Here is a 20808-nt window from a genome sequence, read left to right on the forward strand (position 1 = left end):
ACTCCAGAGGAAGCAGAACGTGCACTTGTGGCAGCACAGAAAGAACAATGCAACATTTTTGATAAGCCAGCAGACAAATGTTGCAACACAGCCTGGCTGATGAATGAAGCGCTGGAAAACAAGGCTAGGATACAGCATGACAGGTGCTTCAAATCAAATTAAACCCTCAGGGAAGTCACTACTAATATTTTGCAAGGAGCACACCCCCTATCAATCACATTAGCAGGGCACACTTGTCCCAAGCTCTGTTCAATTACTGTATGCTCAGAAGGAAAACAAAACACTGCCAGAGAAGAAATCCCAAATGTGTTCCACTGCCACAGAGAGCTACAGATAGTGGACAACATATGAGACATATTATGCTGCAGGCCTGTAGCCAAGCCCACAATATTAAGAATAATAAGCATTATGATGGCTGTTTAGAACACTTCGGTTTCTATATAGGACTGAAAGGAAATCATAATTCAAACGTGGCATATCACCAGTTGTATGAGACTGCTTTCCCTACAAGAAACAATGGCCTCTCCCAAGCACTCCGGATCTGAAGCTACACCAGTTTCTCAGGGCATCACAGTTTCTTTTGAAGGAACAATCTGGAATCGCTTAACATTCCCAGAGGTGCAACTCTGTAGCTTATCCAAACAGAAAAGATTTCGCTGAGGTTGGAAGTTTACCGTGAAAATGTCTGATTTACCCAGGAAACCATTCAAGAACATCTCAGGCAGATAAATAGATATTATTCCAGCTGGAATAGGCATTTCTTAAAGGAACACCCAGTTCAGAGACTCTTGACTGCCACAAATGCCTTAGGGGCTGTAGAAAAGACAGGCAATGCTCTCTGCTGAGAGTAAACAGCCCACAGCAGCCCCTCCATTCAGCTGTGCCAGAGGAGAGAGAGCGTGTTCCTCCACGCCACAGGCAGAAGCTGCCACTGAAAGGATTCCCGGACCTCAGGCAATGGAAGGCATGCAACCACATATCCACAAATAAAGTGTTAACCTACTCTCCTCACCTGTCAGCTACTGGACACTGGCTGCCCAAACTGGGTTGCAGAGACAAGAGAATCCACCTCATGGAACTTCAAAGGATCGCCCTAGCTGGCACTTTTGGGATATTTCCAGTTGTACTTGCAACAACTGCTCTCATTCCAAGAACCCATTCATGTGACTGCAACTTTCCAAAACAAAAGTTTGCAATTTACAATGATAGAGAATTCAGAGCACCTTCTGAATGTAATAACCTGAGGGTACACACACAGTCTCACCAAGTGAGCCCAAACCACATGCATTTCCCTCAATCAATGCTTTTCTAACTACCGTAAGCAGGAGACACAGTGTTCGAGCACACTGTGTGGGTGGCAGCAAGACTTGGAATGTTTCCTCACGCATTGTACTGAGATACAAGGCATTGTGGACTAAATGCAGCGTATTTGAATCCTTACAGGGCATTTCACAGCATAATCTGCACAGGTAGAATCTGCCTTTGCAGCCTGACCTCAGCAATTCTGATGCAGCAACCAAATCACAGCTTGTATCTCTCACCTCTAACTAGAAATGTGATTACTTATCACTGAAACAACATCCACGTAACACTGAACACAGTAGCTGTGTCATGGAAAAAGTGAACACCATAACACAATCTTATCTTGTTTCCTAATTAAGAACTCACATTTATGGACGCTCAGATGTTAAAAGAAAAAAAAAATAAAAAGAGCAGTCTATTAAAAGAGGTGGAAAACACCACTATGTGGAAATAACAAGACCTCAAGCATGTTCGCACAAAGTCCTTTGACACATTTTTTCCCAACCTACTGCCTGACCAACACACCAAACAATGAAAATACGGTAAGACATTACCTCGATGCATCTACATCACTTCTGGCAGTCTCTACACAGTGAAAACCTGCTCCTACCCCTAAGGAGACTTAATTGCAAGGCATCTCAATAAAGACACTCCCACTTCAGAACACTGCTGTAGACTTCTACTGATACAACTGCGAGTAGAAGTTAAAGTTGATTGATGGAGTACTTTAGCCCAAGTATGCTTCACATCCTGCATCGTGAATTCATCAGGTTTGCTTTCCTTCTAAGGCACTGTGATGGGAAGCCAATCATTCTGAGCCAATGGGCAGCCCCACTGAAGCCTTTTGTATGGTTTCCAGATGTTTACTTCCTCCTGCCTCTCTGCATAATAGCCCACTGCCCATAAAATTCAGCTGTGCCTCCCCTGGCAGCCACTTAAGCCAAAGGCAGCTGGGTCTAGGTTATGCTCAGTCAGTTCATTAGAAGGTCATCAGGAGGTCACTCTCTCAACCTGGCCCTGAAAAAGAGAAAGAGCCCAGCAGGAGGGTTGATACCTCCATTTGGAGAGAAGCAATTTCCAAAAATAAATGTGGACTTCTTTCAGTGGCACATGCCCAATTCAGCCAGAAAAAACAACTTCCATTGCAGGCAACAGCTGAGCTTAGAAAGCCAAGATGCTCCTGGCAAGACATCAGGAGTCCTACAGCCATACTACTGAACCATTCCATGCACTGGGGCTTATACTTCCCACTGCACACTTTTATTGGCCCAGAGTCTTTCTGGTACCCTAGAGGCCTGGGCAACCTCCCACCTGTCCTGCATGAACAGCCCAGCACACAGCAAGCCCACAAAGGTTGATCCAGCCCAGTCCCACTCCTGCAGCAGCCACAGCTGCACCTGCAGAAAATTGAACACCTAAGAAGGTACAATAGAGACTTGAACTAGAGACTCTAGAAAAAGAAATCATCTTCTATAGCATTAAAACCAGTGCAAAGGTCTTCTTTCTCCAGGTATGCACAAGTATGACAAAACACGGACTATACATGCATTAGAGATAGAGAAGCCCAAGGGCAAAAATGGAAATTATTTTGCCACCACTACCACCGCCAAAGCACAGTGGAACCAGAGACCACCTGTGCTGGGCACTGGGATGGTACAGCAGAGCTCCTGCCTTGAAGAACACACCAAGACTGTATTATATACAAGCAGATCAGTAGAGGAAGATCTCCATGAGATCTTGGGAGATCATGGGCAAGCAATAAGGCTGCACAAGTGCCCGGACACACCATGAACAGCTCAGGTCTGGGGCTTGAGCTCCCTTCAGCTTCAGTGAACTAAAGCACCTGCCTGACAGGTGCCCACCTGTGACCTGCTCACTCAGGAAAGCTCGGCTAAGTGAAGACTGGAAAACAAAAAAGCATAAGTCTCACACTGCTCACTGTGGACTGTGGCCAGTGGCAGGACTTCTCCAGACCTGCTGACTCCACAGACATGACAGCACTTCATGTTAGAGCTGTGGCCTCTGAAAGAACAATCAGCTTCCATTAGCTTCTTCCCATCTCAGCAGATGCAGTGTTTGAAGATATTCCAGAGACGATATTTCAGATGAATTTCACAGAAGTTTGCTGCAAGCAGCTGTGTCAGATGGCCGCCCCCTGGGCTATCAGCACACAAAGAAGCTCGTGCGTTAGAAAAAGCATCTACACAGTGCTAATGGAAACTGTCCTTGTGAGAAGATACAGGATTCACTGGGCCAAAAACCAGTTGTAAAAACAACTTTCAGACTGATTACACGTCACTTCTCACCCACTGGCATTCTGCCACCCATGTAACCCACTTCTACACTCCTCTACACTCAGTCTCACTATTCTCACTCTGTCCCTGGTTTGCCCAAAGCAGTTCTCCTCTCCCTAGCTCCTGGAGCACTTCCATTTGTGAAGCCTATGTCCATGCACATCCTTCACCATCACTATGCTTTGTGCTCTGCATATGCAAATTTTTTCTACAGGAAGTCAACCTCATAATTCTGTCCTGCTCTCCAAATTCCAGCTTGGGAGTAACCTGTCCACACATGAACAACAGCACAAGTCACTTTAAAGCTATGAAATGATCACTTGCTTCCCGTTGCACACAACAGCCTCTGCATGTGTCATCAAAAGGCTCTTCAGTAGCCACATGTTGCAAACTCCTTCACACCTGCTGCCTGCAGAGAGCCCAGCACTTCCTTGGGCACCACAATCACAGAGGCTTTCTCCAGTAGCTTCGAGTAGTTTGGAATGTTTCTACTCCAGCCCATCTGGCCACTCAGTCACTGAGTTTTTCCCTACAGATATATCCACCTAGCAAAGCACTTTCACAAAGGCTAGTATCCTGTTGCCCTACAGCAACATTGAATTTTACGCCTCTAATTTTTGCGAAACACTTGAATACATCATTGCAGACAACACGCCACAGCCCAGGGCCACAGGGAACCAGGGTGACTTCCCCAGTCTCCCCTGTAACTCTCACGAGAAGACCTGAGCAGAGCCTGGTGAGATGAGTGGGCCAAAAGACACCCACCCAGCTCGTTAACACATCAGGCACCTCCTGACTCCAAGACAGGTGTTCACAAGCACATGGAGCTGGACCATACCCTTACCCACACAGATAGTGATGACACCCACACCACCGAGCTTGTCTCCCAGCTCCGCCAGAGATGCAACTCTGAGGTCAGCTGGCAGCACAGTGAATCCTTCCTGTTGTTCGCTAAGGTCTGGAGTGTAGATGACACAGGCCCAGGGATGCCTGGCGGCCACCGCCCGGCTTCAGGAAAGCGGCTGTAGGGCCATCACCGGTCACTTCGGGGGCAAAAGGCAGCTTCCTAAAGCACAGCCACGACGATACGCTCCCTTCTGAGATCCCCGGCCACCGCGGCACACACTCGCCAGAGGCTGCAACATGGAGACAACGCAGCCGCGGTGCCGCGCTGTGCCCCTCTGCCCCGCCGGGCCCCGGGGCCGCTCCCGCTGGAAGCGCAGCGGGGGCCCGGCGGCCGGAGCTCGCTACGCATCAGCCCGTGCCCGGGGCCGGCCTCCCCGCCGCTGAGCAGCGCGGCCCGGCGGGGCACGGATGCTGCGGGGGGAGCCTCCTTCCCGGCCCCGCTCGTGTCCGGGCTCCGCACGGCCCCGGCGGTGGGGCGGCTCACCTGGGCACGCAGCTCGGCGACGAGCGGTCGATCTCCCACGTGGCGAAGAGCTGCATGGGCACCGGCACCGCCGACGGGCCGGCCACCGCCATGGAGGCCGCCGTCGCCACAGCCCCGCCGGCCGCCGCCGGAGGCCCCGCGGCGGGGCCCGAGCCCGGCGCGCCGCCCGTCGCCGCCATCGCCTCCGTCCCGCCGCCGTTGGCGCTGGGGGGCGGCGCGAGCCCCTCGCCTCGGCGACGGCCTCCGCCCCGGCGCGCGCGCGAGCGCGCGCCCGCTCCTTCGCGGCCCGCGACCAATCAGAGCGCGGCTGGGGCGCGGGGACGAGCCAATCGGAGCCGGGAGAAAGGGCGGGGACCGCGAGCGACGGCGAACAGCCAATCGGAGCCGAGAGCGGGGTGCGGCCGGAGCGGCCGTTGCCCAATCGGAGAGGCCGGCGGGGCGGGGCCGGCCAACAGGAGCGCCGCTGCCGCCCCGACTGGGCGGGGAGAGGAGGGCGCGGCGTCGCTCCCTTTAAAGCGCATCGGCCCGCGGGGGCGCGCCCAGGGGCGCGGTCGGGCGCGCGTCCCAGCCCCGGGGCTGGTCGGTCCGTCCGTCCGTCCGTCCGTCCGTCCGTCCGTCCGTCCGTCCCCGCACCCGGGCAGGGGCGGAGACTCCGCGGGGCTGGCCAGGGCCTTGGCCCTGCGTGAGCCGCTGTACCGGGGGTGGCGGCGAAGACGTCCGCGGGAGCGCCCGGGGCGATGGCGATCCCTGGAGCGCCGCGAGGAGAGGGTGCCCTCAGCGGGGTAAACAGCAGGGCCGGCCAGCGGAGGAACCGAGCAGCTGGACCCAGGACCACCGCGGGTTGAATCCAAAAAGAAGCCGGGACCTCCGACTGACTCTTTCCTCGAAACATCTGAAAACTTCGAACACGCTACAGGGGGAGAGGCAGAAATGGCCTGGATCACAACAGAGTTGCCCAGAGCTCCCGACTTGCTCACAAAAACAACTTGATTGCTGCTTTAATGCATTTGGTTTCCTTTAGTAAGTCATTAATGCACGAGAGGACCTTTGATTTCACCCTTGACAGCCTTGGTTCTCTAAGAACATTTGCTAGGGGATCTTAGCAGAGACGTTTGTGTAAGACCAGCTGAACCAAGGATGAGCTGCATTTTCATACCATTCTGCCAATTAATGTGGAAACCTTGGTTTTGCAGCTGGAGAACGTCACACAATGGTCATGGCCTTATTCTCAGCATTTTTACCCATCATTGTTTGATTTCAGCTGGCTAACACCATTGCCTTTCCCCAAAAGCAGCTGCCTGCTCCAGAGGAGCTTGCTAGATCTAGGGTCTTTATCCTAAGAAATCCCATTGCAGTCCCTCCCCAGCTGTTTGCTTTCTAGTCTGAGTCACCATTCCTGGGTATTCGTGTGGTACTTTAATAGCAGTGAGTGCTCCAGGTTCTCAGTGATGCCTGCGCACTTCCAGGAGACCAGAGGAACCTCCCTGCAGAACCCAGAGCAGCCTGCTGAAGTGACTGCTTTCCAGGCACTTCCCAAGGGCTGTCAGTCCTGCTGCTCCCCTGGGCAGGTTTCATGGGCAGAGCTGGGCTGAGCTGAAGATGCTTTTCCACCCAGGTCTGGAGCCCGCAGCAGCCAGAGAGCAGCTGTGTGACTGGGAACCCTGATGTGCCCTCACTGGTTTCCTTCCATTTTATCCATGATACAGATGCATCCACATACCAACTCTGGCATCGTGGTGTAGAGAGGCACAGAAGTATCTGTTCTTGCTCTGGCTTCTTATTTTTATGTGCCTTGTTAAAGCAGCTCTTTACTGCTTCCCACACAAATGTCGTCACCTCACGTCCTCGTCTCTAGTGGAGACTCAGGGGTTTCATGATTCCAGCTCATGCATGAATCATCTGCTCTTTAGTCCCATTGCTTGGTAGTTTCCTCCAGCATTCCTCTCCCAATGGATACCTCTGTGGTGTCCCTGTCCCTGGGTGCCTCCATGGGCAGAGGCCCTTCGCTCCTCCCTGCATCCTGCAGGAGACTGCTTGGATAGTGAGAGCGAGTGCTTCTGTGCCCCGGAGGAAAGAAGCAGATTTTTGCAGTGTTGGTTTGCCCTCTTGTGCCTCGACACGTTGCTCTCCACTCAAGTTGCAAGGTCTCCTTTCATTTTTGAGGCTTTGGCTGCTTTGCTTCCCCGCTCTATCAGCCCTTTCTGGGGATTGCTGTTTATTGCTGGGTTAGGAAAATGCTCCCACAAATTCCTTACTTTGTTGCACCTACCTAACCCAGAGCTCTGCTCCCTTCACACCTGCCTGTATCAACCAGTCCACACCCACTGTGGGACACCTGAGCTAAGCCTGGGTGCTGGTCCAGTGCCTCCGTTTGCCAAGGACACCACAGGTTAGATTTATATGATCCTGGTGCCAGCTGAGATGCTCCAGGGCATTAGATCCAGCAAGGACCTACAGCCACTCTATCGGCAGCTGGATGCAAAGAGGGCTGCATGTCCCTTGGCACTCTGTCACTTGCACTTGCTCTCAGGTTTATGCCTGGTTTTGCTCATAGCCCATCTCCAGAGATCTCAGAGCTTCCCCGTCTTCCAAAATACATATATCTACAATGAGCACTTCACAGTCAGAGAGGAATACCCTCATACCTAAGATCTAAATCACTTAGAAGAAAGTTTGGAGTTAAATGAAATAAACTCTCAGGCTGATAGAGGAGCAGTTGCAGAGAGGTATGTCCATCAGGATAATAGAAACCTCTCGCCTTCCCGGCCTGCTTTATGCGCACACGAGCCCCTGCGGGTGCCGAGCCCATCCGCACTAGACCCGGCCGGGCTGGGGCTCTCCGGGCCCTGCGGACCGGCACAGCCAGGTGTCAGAGGTGCATGCCCTCCCCTGCCTTGTCCGCCCAGGAGGAGAGGCCGCGGCCCCAGCCCCTCCTGCAGGGCACACATCCTCGTCAGCCCAGGCTCCCGCAGCTCCGCTCGGGGCCGTCTGCTGGGCTGCGGCCCTGCGGGCTCTGCCTCCGCCCGGGCCAGGACACGGCCGGGGACGCAGGCGATGGCGCCGGGGCGGGAGCGGGCTCGGCCGGGGGCACCGGGACCTGAGGAGCGGCGGGCGGCGCCGGGCCCGCGGCTGAGGCGGGGGCCGCCGCAGTCCCCGCCCGCCGCCCGCCGGGAGGGGCCGAGTGCCGCCGCCGCAGAAGCGCCGCCGCCGCCGGGCCGCGCCGGGCGATGCCGCGCCGGGCCCGGGGCCGCCGCCGCCGCCCTGCGCCCCGGGGAGCCGCCCGAGGTAAGCGGGAGTCGGGGGAACGGCAGGCCGGGCCCGCGGCCGGCGGGCAGCGCCTGCCCCCGGCAGGCTCGGCCGCGGTGGGCAGGGGGCTCGGGCCGGGCGGCTCGGGGCCGCCCCGGCGCTCCCGGGGACGGAGCGCGGCGGGGCGGTCCCGCTCGGGCCCCGGGGCGGGCGCCAGCCGGGAGCTGAGCCGGGGCCTGGGGCACCCCCAGCCCCCGCGGAGGCCGGGCCGGGCCGTGGGGTGCCAGGCGGGCGAGCCCCCGGCCGTGTGGCGTGCTCCAGATGTGCCACAGCCACGGGCTCCCCCCGTGCGCGCCCGCATCTGCTCCCTCCCCCTGAGAGGCACCTGTGTCTGACAGGTTCAGCCTTCGCTGCCTCCCGCAACGTGCCAGGATGCTGCTGGGCCCAGGGATGCACGACTGCGCCGGACGCCTGCTCCCTCAGCCAAAAAGCAGGAGTTCAGGTAGCTTGTGCCCAGGGCCCTGCGCCATCGATTTCAGCACCAGGAGCATCCATGTGCAAGGGTGACCATTAAGTGTGCGGCCTCCGTCCTGCTCCCTGGCATTTGCTCCATGGCCAGGTGTCACCCACACGCTGTCCCCTGGGTGAGCAGGATGGTGTCCCAGGGCCCCTGCACAGCCCAGGCGTGGCAGAGGCGGGGCCTGCGTGGGCAGCCCTCGTGCAGCACTGTGCCACTGTCATCAGCCCAGTTTCATCCTCCATTTCATCCGGGGGGGCTGGCTCCCCTCCAGAGCAGCTGCCAAGTTGGCAGGCCTGGTGAGGCCCCTGTCCTCGCTTCTTGCCTCTGAAGGCAGCTGCCTGCAGCTGTGCTTGGTCAGGGGGAGGGAGTCTGACAGCCCTGGTGCTGTACAAGGCAGGCAGGGTGCTTTTGGGGACAGTGCTTTGCTCTGCCCCAGCCCAGGAAAGCTGAGCATCCCACAGAAATTCAGGGCCTGCTGCAGAGAGCTCCGTGTGCCCTGGATCTGTGGGCTTGTGCTGCTTCTCTTTGCTTTCAGTTTATGGTTTTGGGGCAGGGTGGGCATTGGCAAATAGCTCTAAGCAAGGTGAGGGTTGTGAACCTGAAGGAAATGGCCAATTTTTTCCCTCCCATCCCACAAGACAGCCAGGCTAAAAAAGCCAGGCTTCATCTTGTGCTGTGCATGAAAATAAAGAGACTAAAAAGAGCGGTCCTGGATCGTAGCCTTTAAGGACCTGCTTGGGTTAAACACATAAGTCTAGTCTTAAATGTGCCTTGTAGGGGGGAAAATATAAGCAGTACCACTGGCTGGGAAATTCCATGGAAAACAAGGCATGTATCCTCCATGGTGGCAGAGGCTGGCCAGTCTGATGAGCTACCAGAAGAAGCAATGGGATCCCAAGTGCTTGAAGTGTCCCAAGTGTCCAGCCTGCCCCACCATGTGCTTCCTAGGAGCTGAGTTTCAGCATACACCACCAGGATGGCCTGGCTGGTGTCAGGAGCTCTTTGGCTAGAAATCTGCAGGTTTGGAACAAGCTAGGCACATAGGATAGGAAAAATCTATTAATGAGTCCCTCCCATCTTTCAGCCATCCCACAGCTGTTTGTGAGATGGGTGGCAGAAGGGGGCCCAAGGGTGGGGATAGGAAATCTCAGCAGCTCCCTGATGACCCTGCCTGTTCCTCTGTGTGCAGGATGGTTCCCCCACCACCTGTCAGCAAGCCTCACGTGTGCCTCTCCACTGTGCTCATCATGACCAGCCTCGTCCTCATGGATGCCTACCTGGTGGAGCAAAGCCAGGGCTCCAGGAAGCTGGGCATCTGTGTCATGGTGGCAGTGGGTGACATATGCTTCCTGCTGGTCCTGCGCTACGTGGCTATCTGGGTTGGGGCAGAGGTAAAGACAGCTAAGCGAGGATATGCCATGATCCTCTGGTTCCTGTATGTCTTCGTTCTGGAGATCAAAGTCTACTTTGTGTACCAGAATTACAAAGCTGACCGGAAAAGCTTGGATCTCATAGCCCGCAAAGCGCTGACCTTGCTGCTCTCCATCTGCATCCCAGCTCTCTACGTGCTGTTGGTGGCCACGGAGCACATGGAGTATGTCAGAACATTCAAGAAGAAGGAGGACCTTCGCAACCGCCTTTTCTGGGTCATTGTGGACATGCTGGATGTGCTGGACATCCAGGCCAACCTGTGGGAGCCTCAGAAGAAAGGGCTGCCACTCTGGGCCGAGGGAATCATGTTCTTCTACTGCTACATCTTGCTCCTGGTGCTGCCGTGCGTGTCCCTGTGCGAGATCAGCATGCAGGGCATCGGCATCGTGCCGCACCGGATGATGCTGTACCCCATGCTCAGCATGCTCACCGTCAACATCACCACCATCTTCATCCGAGGCAGCAACATGCTCTTCTTCAGGGATGCCCGCGTCTCCAGCATCTTTATGGGCAAGAACATGCTGGCCATTGGGATGAAGGTGTGTATGTTTGTGCAGTACCAGCGGCACCAGCACCACAGCCCGCCGGGGCCAGACCCGCAGCACGGTGCCCCGGCCCAGCCACCTGCGGGGCCGCGCAAGGCCCGGGAACAACCCGCCTGCCCCGAGGGGCTCGCCCAGGACAACACGTGATGAGCCAGCAGGAGCCACAGCCTGGGCATCCCCATGCCCGGCCGTACCCACAAACCTAGGGCAGGCTGCGGAGCTCCCTGCCCGGACAGAGGGCAACGACCCTGCTCCCTCCTTCCCTGGGCAAAACTGCTCCGGGCCCCGAGGCATGCCTGGCGAGGCCCCACAGCAGCCTCTGCAAGACTGCCGAGCAGTTTGGAACCTCAGCACCCCACCTGGCACAGCAGCAGAGCAGGGGAGGAGGCCAGGGCTGCCTGCCGTGAGCTGTGTCTGCGTGAGGCCAAGCAGCCCTACCCTGTACCAGGCTCCCTGCCAGTGCTCCCTGTGCAGCCAGGTGCCACATGGGGACATAGCGGGTCACCCACTGTTCTGTTGTGGTTGGCCTTGGCTCCAGTGTCCTGGTCCTTGGCAGCAGCCTGCTCCCCACTGTGTGAGCCGAGGTCCCCATGCAGGGGGAGCAAGGCCTGGTCTCCCCCTGCTGTCACCCCTCTCAGCCAGCTGCAGGCCTGGGGGGACCCAAAAAGGGGTGACTGTCCTTTTTTTGTATCTCCCTCTTTGCAATAAAAGACCTGAGCCCTGCAGCCTTTTCATGTCTGTGTCCCTGCCAGCAGGCAGATCCCTCTGTTCCTCTGGGGACTTTGTGTGACTGGGTGTCTGTTCAGGTGTCTGCAGTCTGTTCAGCTGCAGGGTGTGGAGAGGTCACTCAGTGACCACCCAGGGCAGGGGAGAGCAGCCCAGGCACTGAGTCTGGAGCCATTCCTCCTGGGCCACAGGTGCCGTGAGCCTCTGGTGGCCTCCCAGGGTGTCACTGACAGGGTGTGTGCGGCAGCATTGTCAGCCACCACCTGGTGCCACCACTGCAGCCACATCCACTGCGACCACTTGTGACCAGGGACACCCATGGCAAGTCCCCACACTCCATCTGGAGGGACAGCAGTGTAGGCTGTCCACACAGCCACCCACAGAGCATAGCTGTGCCCAGGCACTCTCCCAGCACACTCTGACCTGCCACTCTGGGGTCATCTGAGCCATCCCCTTGTCAGCACAGCCATGGCAGACAGGGGCTAATGGAACAAGGAGAAGCAAGAGGGCTGGTGGGATATTGGAAAGAGGCATTGACTCCCCTAAGGTCAAACACTTTTGACTGTAACAGCACTGACAACAGGAGTGAAGGAAAACAGGTGCTTTTTTCATCCAGGATCAGTTTCCTAGAAGCGCTAATAACCCTTTGGAGATGACCCTGAGAAACCAAGCTGCTCTGAAGGAGAGATCCCAAGCAGCAATACCTGAGCAGGCAGAGCATGCCTTGTGTATAAGGAAGGGCAGCCACACCTAGATCTGCATCACCAGGAGCAGCCCACGTGGAGTGATCCTCTCACCTTTACTAATCTCTTGTGATGCTACATCCAGATACTGATCCATGCTGGGCCACCAAAAGATAGCTGTTGGTTGTCTGGGCTGACTCCAGTTGAGTACATGAAAGCTGTCAGAGGCTGGAGCACTGCTAGGAAAGGGTGAGGAAACAGTATTCCTTCACCGTTAGGAAGAAAAGTCTTTAGGGAGACCTTACAGCACCCCTTTCCTACCTATCCCTCAGGCCTGTGACAAAGCTGCTGAGAAGACAGAGCCAGGCACTTCACTGAGAACAAGACGACGATTGTGGACTAACACCAGGTAGGTTTCCTGGATGAGGGAACAAAAAGTTCCATCATGAGAATCTGAAGCAGTAGAGCAGAGGCCAAGAGAGGCGAAGGCATCTGTCCTTGGACATTACCAGATCCCACCAAAGCAGCCCTGAGCAACCTGATCTGAAGTCAGGGTTGCTGCTCTGAGCATTCATTGTCCCACATCCTTTTCTGCCTCAGTGGATGTCTGAAAGAACCTGGAGTAGAGCCAGCAGTGCAGGGCAGGACTCAGGCTTTCTTGGTTAGAGCTAGAAATGAGCAGGTGCAAAGGCAGAGACAGCTGTCATCATCATCAGTATCCGCACAACACACTTGTCACCACCCAGGCATGATGTAAACCACAAGCAAAGAAGATACTTCAGCTACAAAAACCCCATTACTTCCTTCAGTTCAGCCTCTGCTCTACTGCCTTACAGCATCACTGTACAGTGGAAGGCAGATCCTCCAGGCCTGGCCAAGGCAGGATGAGCCAGTGCAGACAACAGCACGACAGTCCAACAGTCACAAGTTCTTCTGTGAGGGCAGATGGCGCTTGTCTTTGATGGCATTCCTCTTCCTCTTCTTGTTCAGGAAGCTCTCCAGCTTTCCACTCCTCTTCAGCTCTGCATACTTCTCAGCTAGTTCCAATTTCCGCTTCTCAGCTGTAGAGGAGAGAGAAGTCAAGTTCTAAACTGAAGCCCAAAACTTCTCTACAGAGCAGCCCCTCCTCACCTCTCCCTCCCTGGCCCAGGCTTAGCTTGTCCCTTGAGTACCAGCACTAGAACAATCCCTCCAGGGTTCTGTGGAATAGTATGGACACTTTGCTTCCAGGGCTTGAATTCCTGCCAACAGTACTCCCTCCAGATCTTCCTGCAGCGTGCTCACACCAAGTACTTACATTTCTTTAGGAAGAAGGGTTTCTTCCCCTGCTTGGCCAGTTCCCTCTGTTGTCTTTTCAAAGACAGCTCCCTCTCTCTCAGCTTCTGCTGCTTTTTCTGCGCCTGTTCCTGCTGTGTCTGTACAGAAAGGATGGCCTGTGTCAGCACTGGGGCAGACCTCAGTGCCTGGCAGAGAGGAGATGCTGCCCTGAACTCACCATACGGTTCAGGAGCCGCTGAAGTTTCTCCTTCTGTTCCATGTTCCGGCATTTCTTCAGCTGCTTCTGAACCATCTGAAGAAGAGAGCAGAAAGCTGCATGACTGCCTGTCACCTCCACTGTGAAAAGCCCCTGCTGAGCAAGGTTCTTTCAGGCAAGGACAGGCACAGAACATCACCTCCTTCTCCTGCTTCTTGATGCTGTCCAGGAAGCTGTATGTCTTCATAAATATTTCAGGCTTATACTCTCCAGACAGGTCATCAAATCGAGGGTCTCTCTGGACCTGCCAGCAGGGAAGGCAAAGGGAAGGGCTGTAGCCAGTGTTACCGCGTTAACAGCCTGCTTACCCTCCCTTCATGGCTCAGCCAATTTTTTTTCCCCAGCAGTGTTATGCTCCCACCACTGAAATAAGTGCAGCTGGCAAAGGCTGAGTACGACAGTCAAGGTGGCATCCCCAAAGTGATGCCTGCATGGAGTTCACCATGCCACAGACATCTCCATATGCCAGTCTCCAACCCAGGAATATCCAGGAATAGCAGCAGGAGTGCTGCTGTCAAACAGCTGCAACTCCCAGACCATGAGCTGGCTGAATGTGTGTTGTCAAGGTGATGGATTTGGGAACTCAAACCTATATAGATTTTCACAGATCAACTGGGTCAGGTCATTCATGCAAAAAGGGAGGGACAAAAAGAGGTCTCCAACTGTGGAAATTACAGTTTTCATTCCAATGATCCAGCAACGATAAGTCAAAAGTTACATTCAGTTTAGAAAGTAGATGGACATCCAAACTTCTAGTATTAGTACTGAACAATGACCATGGTTTGCAGTGGAACTGTCACTGGTGGCAGACATTGCACCTTCTAGAAACATCTGGGTCACAGACTCTCAAGGTGACCTGCAGCTGCTCCAGCCCACCCACTGTTCTCCCCAGGAAAACTGTCACTGTTTGCACTCCCCAGTGGTCCAGCCTTGTCTTCCAGAAGCAGCCTGTGGCACCTGCAGTAGCCCCATTCCCAAGGGTGTTCCCTGGCAGCAGCACCAAGGGAAGTCATGAACTGGGGAGGGGCAGCACCCACCTTCTTCCTAACAGGGATGACTTGTCGCAGGAAAGGTACAGGCCTCTTGGCAGACAGCTCCAATGGCCTGAAAACAAGAAAAAATTATTTTAAGAGGAGCAGACATCAGAATGAGGCGTAAGCTAATATGCTGGGAGGTCATCTGGACCCTCAGAGGAACATTATGGCACAACAGACTGTCCCAGCTCAATCCTCATCATGATACCTATAGAAAGCAAAGAGGTGACTCAGTCAAGAAAGCACAGAAGGCTACAACAACCAAGTATATCAATGTGAGGTGAAAACAACCCTACAGAGAATCTGGAACAGCTCCACCGTATCAAGTGAAAACCCCACCACCTGCCTCAATAAATATGCTGTACTGATTATTCCTCTTATGGAGTTACAGAATGGCTGGGGGTTGAAGGAACCTCTCCTAAAGCAGAGTTACCTAGAGCAGATTGCACAGGATTGCATCCAGGTGGGTTTTAAATATCTCCTGAGAATGAGACTCCACCACCTCACTGAGCAGCCTGTTCCAGTGCTCAGTCACCCTCACAGTGAAGTTTTTTCTCCTATTCAGGTGAAACTCCCTGTGTTTCAGTATTGCCCCTCCCCTTGTCCTGTCACTGGGTGCCACTGAAAAGAACCTGGCCCCATTCTCTTGACACCTGCCCTTAACATATTTCCAGTGATAAGGTCCCCTCTCAGTCATCTCTTCCCCAGGCTAAATAGTCCCAGCTCCCTCAACCTGTTGTCTTAGGAGAGATGCTCCAGTCCCCTAATCTTTTTTTTTTTTTTTTTTTTTTTTTTTTTTTTTTTTTTTTTTTTCCCTCTACTGGACCCACCCACTCCAGGAGCTCCCTGTCTCTCCTGTCCTAAGGATGCAGAACTGGACACAGCACTCCAGACTGGCCTCCCCAGGGCTGAGCAGAGGGGCAGGATCACCTCCCTGTCCTGCTGGCAATATAAACCGTTCCCAAGATCCTACTTTTCTTCCACAAGCTTAAAGATGTCCTCCAGAATGAAGCGCTCTATCCCCTTTCCAGGACTGCTCCGTAGTTTCCCAAGCCCTCCCTTCTTGCCCTTTTTGAAGACTGGAATGACACTGGCTCCCCCCCAGACCTCAGGCACTTCTGCTCTCCATGTCTTCTCACAGATGATAGAGAGTAGCTGAGCAGTAACATCTGCCAGCTCCCTCAGCACTTTTGAGTGTCAAAGCTGGAAATTTCTGCCTGGTAGTCACAGAGGCCAATTCCACTGTGGCCAGGTTCAGTGAGGAAGCCCAGTTTATACCAGTAAGGAAGAACTCAGCCCCTAGGACAATAGCCTGCACAGCATTTGTCACATGTCCTGAAAGAGACTCCACATTTAATCAGGACCATGAGGATCACAGTGACAACCAGTTAAGGAACAAGTTCTCCGTGCAACACAGCCCTTCACAGCTTGTTTCAGGCATACCAGGGGCCAGGATAAGGTAGGAGAACAGGCTATCAGTCTGCTCATATTACTTGGGTGCTGCATCCTGGGATTTGTCAGTACATCAGGCAAGTTATCAGAAACAGGAGAAACCTGTGAAGCACCTCCTGAGAGCACCCACAGCCAGCCACGAGTGACACTGGGGCAGGAACACAAGCCCACAGGCACAAGTTTTCCAAATCCCTCTTAGGGCAGCGTTCAGTGTATTCTTATCCACTGAAGCTACAACAGTGCACAATGCTCTGGAGTCACTGCTGAAGCCAACTCAGTGCCTGGGGATTTTCCTGAAGCTCTTTAAGAAGCTCACTTCCATAACAAAAACATGAGAGAAAAAACATGTGGGATTTACAGCAACACATCACTTAAAGGATCAGAGGAATTAAACAAAAGCAGAATTATGCAAACTGTGTGGCAGAAATAGAGACACTGTGAGAAGATGTTGCACTACACAAAATCCCCCAGAGTCCTGGGTAAAAAGTAAAACAGAAACATTATCCTAATCAACTCTTTATGGCAGGAGAAACGTATTTTGTGTTCTCCGCTCGTGCATTGAGCAGAGATTCAGAAATAAATTAGGGAGGGCCAGTGTAACACAGGAAACCCATTCAAATCACTTGGGTGCCACTCTGAGGACTGAAAACTAGCTAAATACTGCAAATAAAGGGTAAGAGTATTGCTGTTACCAGTAGGGGCCTGTGGAGAACTGCAAAAAGGTATACAATAGCTTTTGTTGTATTGAATACAGGAAAAAGTCTGTGATGGTAAGTACTGTAGGGAGGGTAAAAAGGCAAACTGGACAAGCCACAGACAGCAGCAGAAGGATGAATGGAATTCCAGAACAATTGTCTGTGACTGTAACTGCAGCCAGTGAGAGCCAGGCAGAAGATACTGATAAGCTGGAAGGTGTTTAGGAACCAGCAGGGCAACTATTTCAGGTCACAGTGGACACTGTCATAAGAGCTTGAGAAGCACACTGTGCCAAGGGCTACAAGTGCCTTAATACAGAGGGTATAAAGGCATTAAGTGCCAATTTAATTGTCAAGTGACAGGTGGCTGCTGGGGATGTGAAGAGAAGAGGATATTAAGAGCTCTGAAAACAGCCCCAGACCATTCCCAAATGAAATGCTACAGTGACAGGCATTATTGTCCAGTACATTAAAGGAGATCTATGCCAGCTCCAAGGCAATGCCACTGCTGTGAGGAGCTGACAGTGTAATTTCTGGAATGCAGAGAGCACACATACACATTTTGCTGATCACAAAAGAGCCTCTTTACCCCTTTTTGCCTTGTTGCTGCTTCAGTGTAGCTTTGGTAGGCTTCACAGTTTTCTTCCCACCAGGCACTTTCTTGCTCACTCTTGTCCTTGCATCACTCTGCACCCTCAGGAGTTCCTCAAAAGACATGTCAGACTGAGCTGGAAGAGAGCACAGGGCACACCTGAACTGAACAGCTTCTCAAGGCACTTCTCCCCCCAAAACTCCACCAAGGGGGATGTCTCAGAGCTTGAGACAGTGACACAAGCACAGTGGTGCCATCCCTGTACAACTGCATCTCAGCCTTCGATTCCTCTCCCACTGATCCCTCCAGTCTCTACCACTAGAACAGAGCAGCCTCCCCCTCTCCCCAGAGTGTCTTTGCTTCTCCCTTCACTCAACAGCACACACAAGACCAGTACAAAGTTTTTACCTGGTACAAAGAGCAGTATGAGCTCTACACTGGGCACTGCAAATTCTGAGGGGTCACCTCGAAATCCTGACTTTCCCACTTTAATGTTTCTTTAATATCCCTTCATGTCAGTAACCTTTAATGCTTCTTATAACCAGAATGCAAAAATATTATCATTTCTATAATCATATTATTCCATATTCTAGATTTATACCTCTAGGTGTTCAGAACCAACAACTGAAAGCATTTCCTCAGTCAGTACTTGGATATGCTCATTCCAGTCTCATGTAAGGACAAGAAGGGAATTGTGTCCCTTCTGGAAGGGAAAGCCTTGGCAAACTGACTCAGGTGGTGTTTGCCTGCCCAGCACCTCTGAGCAGTGACAGCCACATGGTCTTTCTGACCCTTTGCAATACAAAACACCCCAACTGTGGCCCAGCAGGGACAATCACAGCCTGCCTGTGATGCCTTGACTGGATGCCAGGTGCCCCCCCAGCTGCTCTTGTAGCCCGCTCATTCCCAAACCCTTCCCACACAAACACTGCCCCATGAGCAAGGTTTGTGAGTGCTCTGCCAAATTCAGGCAGCAACGTGAGGTCAGTCACATTGGCTCAGAGCATGGACTCATCCCAAGCACTCTCATCCTGGCAATAACCAAGACTTTCAGAAACTACTTCACTGTCCAGAAAACATAATGGGCACAGCCAAGAGCTGCCTCAATAAATGTTTTCATTTTCCTTGTTCTTAATGCTCAGGCATTCTGCTCTGATGATGCTCATTAGTGCTCTGAGGTGGGATGCAGGAACAGTGACTATCCAGTCTGCTGCACAAGGGACAAAGGAAATGTGAATGCAGCATGATTTCATTGCACTGCTTCCCCTAAACACCACCCCCCTTATCTGAACTCTGAACAAGGACAGTCAAAAGGACAAAGAAAGCATGAAAAGAAAGGAATAATGATGTGCAAGGTACTCTCAGCACTTGATAAGGCACCATCACTTGCACTCCAATATTCCAACTGGCTGCAATTCCAAACCAATACTGTTTAAATAGCAAAGACTACAATGAAAATGAGATAAAAGACACCATATAAAATAATAACAAAAGGAGATTTGGTATAAATCAGACAAAGCAAAGGCATGCAATGTTTCCACTGATAAAGCATTTCAATACTGGTATAGGAGACCAAACCTGACTACCTGAAACCTAATGGGGAAAACGATTTCCACACAGTAGTATCAGTCCATGAAATACATCCTACTTGTAGGAGATCAAATTAACCACTCACAGTGATAAAAACATCACTGGACATCACTATAAAAAAAGAAGCCTGTTCTGGGGCAGAAGTGAATGGTCCTAGCAGGCGTTCACTGGTGGGCAGCAGATTTGGCAACTGTGTGTGTGAAAAAGGCAGGATTAGCTTATTTTCCTTGTTCCTTGCATTCTTTCTTGAGGACTTAATTTCCTCTTTTTTTTTTTCATTCCTTTTTTCCTCCTTAGAGTATAACTTACCTGTTCTCTGCTGTCTTTGTAGTCCATTTAATTTTCCCTCCTGCCATTTCCCCCCTTCATCCAATATTGTTTCCTTCTTTTTGCACCTCTTGATAAGCTACTGTTACCTGCTGATAACAGGGTCATTTCCTGCTTTCAAGCACTGTGTTTCCTCTCCTCCCACAGACTCCTGTGACACATGGACACCTCATGCCTTCCTCAGCTGACCCTGCAGGGAGTTACACAACCTGCAGGGCACATCAGAGTGTCCAGGATGCAAGAACAGATGGCCTAAAGAAACATCTGATACCTGCCCAGTCGTTCCCTGCTGAGACAAAACCACTCTAATACAACTCCTTCTTCTCCAGAAACAAGATCACAGAGCACCCTGACAGATGGCAAAAGCAAAACTGCTGTTCCCATTCCCATCCAGCTGTGGGAAGGAAAGAGTGCCTGTCGGTGATCCTCTCTCTGAGCTTCGCTCACCATTTCCTCACCAGAGGAAAACAAAATGCCTACAACAGACGGCGAGGCACCGTGCCCACCTGTGAATCTGTCTGCCAAAAGCTCACCTCTCGAGCTGCGCCTCCCCCGGCGCCACACACACACCCTGTCACAAGGCAGGGTGACTCCTCACGCGTGTGACACGCTGCGCCGTGCCCTGCAGCTGACACCAAGTCAACTCCCTCACAATTCACTTCCAGGGCTTTCGCCGTATTTTTCGTAACGTTTTCATTCTCGCTTGGATCGTTCTGAGACGAGGAAACCAAACTGTGTTCGCTGCTATGGATGAGAACCTCTGCCCCTCAGCCCGGGCTGTGCCCACCGCCTGGCATCCCCCGCTTCTCCCGCCTCCTGCACGGAGCGCCTGTCCCCGCCACGGGACACCTTCCACCGCAACCCTGCCCGCGGCACGGCGGCTGGAACCGGGTCATCTTTAAAGTCCCTTCCAACCCGACCCATTTTCTGGTTCTGTGATTCCGCGCACCAGACAAGAGACTGGGAGAAGAGGCCCTCACCCTGCTGGGGTCAGACCCTGCTGCCGATCCTGAGCCGCTCAGCCGGGCGGGCCAGGGAGGGATGCGGGAGCTGGGACACGAGAGGGCACCGAGCCATTTGCCAGCTGGTTTCCCACCAAACGCGCGCCCGTGATGCCCCGAGCTGAGGCCGGCGCCTCTCCCGGAGCCGCTCCTGCCGGGCCCCCTCACCTTTCTCGCCGGCCCCCGCCACGCTCCCGCCCTCATCGCTGTCGTCGCTGGAGCCAGAGCTCTCCTCCGCCGCCTCCAGCCTCCCGAGCGGCTGCTCCGCGGCCGCCTCTTCCTCGCTCTCCGTGCCGGCGGCGGCGGCTCGTCCCCGGCCCCGTCCTCGTCCCCGTCCCCGGCCCCTGCCCCGTCCCGGCCCCTCCCGGCGCAGCCCCATCGCCCCCGGGCCCGACCCCGCGCCTCCGGAACGGCCCGCGCCGCCCGCCGGAACCGGAAAAGGCGGG

At 53.6% G+C, this 20808-nt stretch overlaps 3 protein-coding genes across 5 annotated transcripts in view; 1 reads left to right on the forward strand and 2 right to left on the reverse strand.

Annotated features, from left to right (window-relative positions):
* The window catches only part of LOC136359776 (phosphofurin acidic cluster sorting protein 1-like), a 51311-nt gene extending 46146 nt beyond the window's left edge, over positions 1-5165 (reverse strand). Inside the window, exon 1 of one of the 2 annotated variants that reach the window (XM_066316713.1) lies at positions 4987-5165. In XM_066316713.1, coding sequence (XP_066172810.1) covers positions 4987-5165 — 179 coding nt within the window. The remainder of the gene's footprint in view (positions 1-4986) is intronic. The other variant, XM_066316714.1, reaches the window with a different exon arrangement.
* A 3021-nt stretch (positions 5166-8186) lies between these two features.
* On the forward strand, positions 8187-11453 carry LOC136359777 (transmembrane protein 121-like). 2 transcript variants are annotated; one of them, XM_066316715.1, is made up of 3 exons: positions 8187-8271; positions 8631-8734; positions 9942-11453. In XM_066316715.1, exon 3 carries the CDS (start codon positions 9943-9945, stop codon positions 10873-10875), a length of 933 nt encoding a protein of 310 aa, XP_066172812.1. In that variant the 5' UTR covers positions 8187-8271; positions 8631-8734; position 9942; the 3' UTR covers positions 10876-11453. The 2 variants fall into 2 exon arrangements, with proteins under 2 accessions (XP_066172812.1, XP_066172813.1); XM_066316716.1 differs by lacking the exon at positions 8631-8734.
* Positions 11454-12772: 1319 nt separating this feature from the next.
* Positions 12773-20780, reverse strand: RRP36 (ribosomal RNA processing 36). The gene is made up of 7 exons (XM_066316720.1): positions 20531-20780; positions 17442-17580; positions 14709-14775; positions 13811-13915; positions 13633-13707; positions 13435-13552; positions 12773-13198 (listed from the first exon to the last, which is right to left on the reverse strand). Exons 1-7 carry the CDS (start codon positions 20739-20741, stop codon positions 13059-13061), a joined length of 855 nt encoding a protein of 284 aa, XP_066172817.1. The 5' UTR covers positions 20742-20780; the 3' UTR covers positions 12773-13058.
* Between the last annotated feature and the right edge of the window lie 28 nt (positions 20781-20808).

Source organism: Sylvia atricapilla, chromosome 3, assembly GCF_009819655.1.
Source record: "Sylvia atricapilla isolate bSylAtr1 chromosome 3, bSylAtr1.pri, whole genome shotgun sequence".
In the NCBI taxonomy this organism is placed as follows: domain Eukaryota; kingdom Metazoa; phylum Chordata; class Aves; order Passeriformes; family Sylviidae; genus Sylvia; species Sylvia atricapilla.

Bases quoted from the DNA above. Each gene is read 5' to 3' on its own strand.
- LOC136359777 (XM_066316715.1), top strand. From the start codon at position 9,943: ATGGTTCCCCCACCACCTGTCAGCAAGCCTCACGTGTGCCTCTCCACT.
- RRP36 (XM_066316720.1), bottom strand. From the start codon at position 20,741: ATGGGGCTGCGCCGGGAGGGGCCGGGACGGGGCAGGGGCCGGGGACGG. The intron at 14,776-17,441 runs GTAAAGAGGCTC...TCTTGTTTTCAG, and splicing joins CAGCAACAAGGCAAAAAGGG to GCCATTGGAGCTGTCTGCCA. The intron at 13,199-13,434 runs GTAAGTACTTGG...TCTCCTCTACAG, and splicing joins ACCCTTCTTCCTAAAGAAAT to CTGAGAAGCGGAAATTGGAA.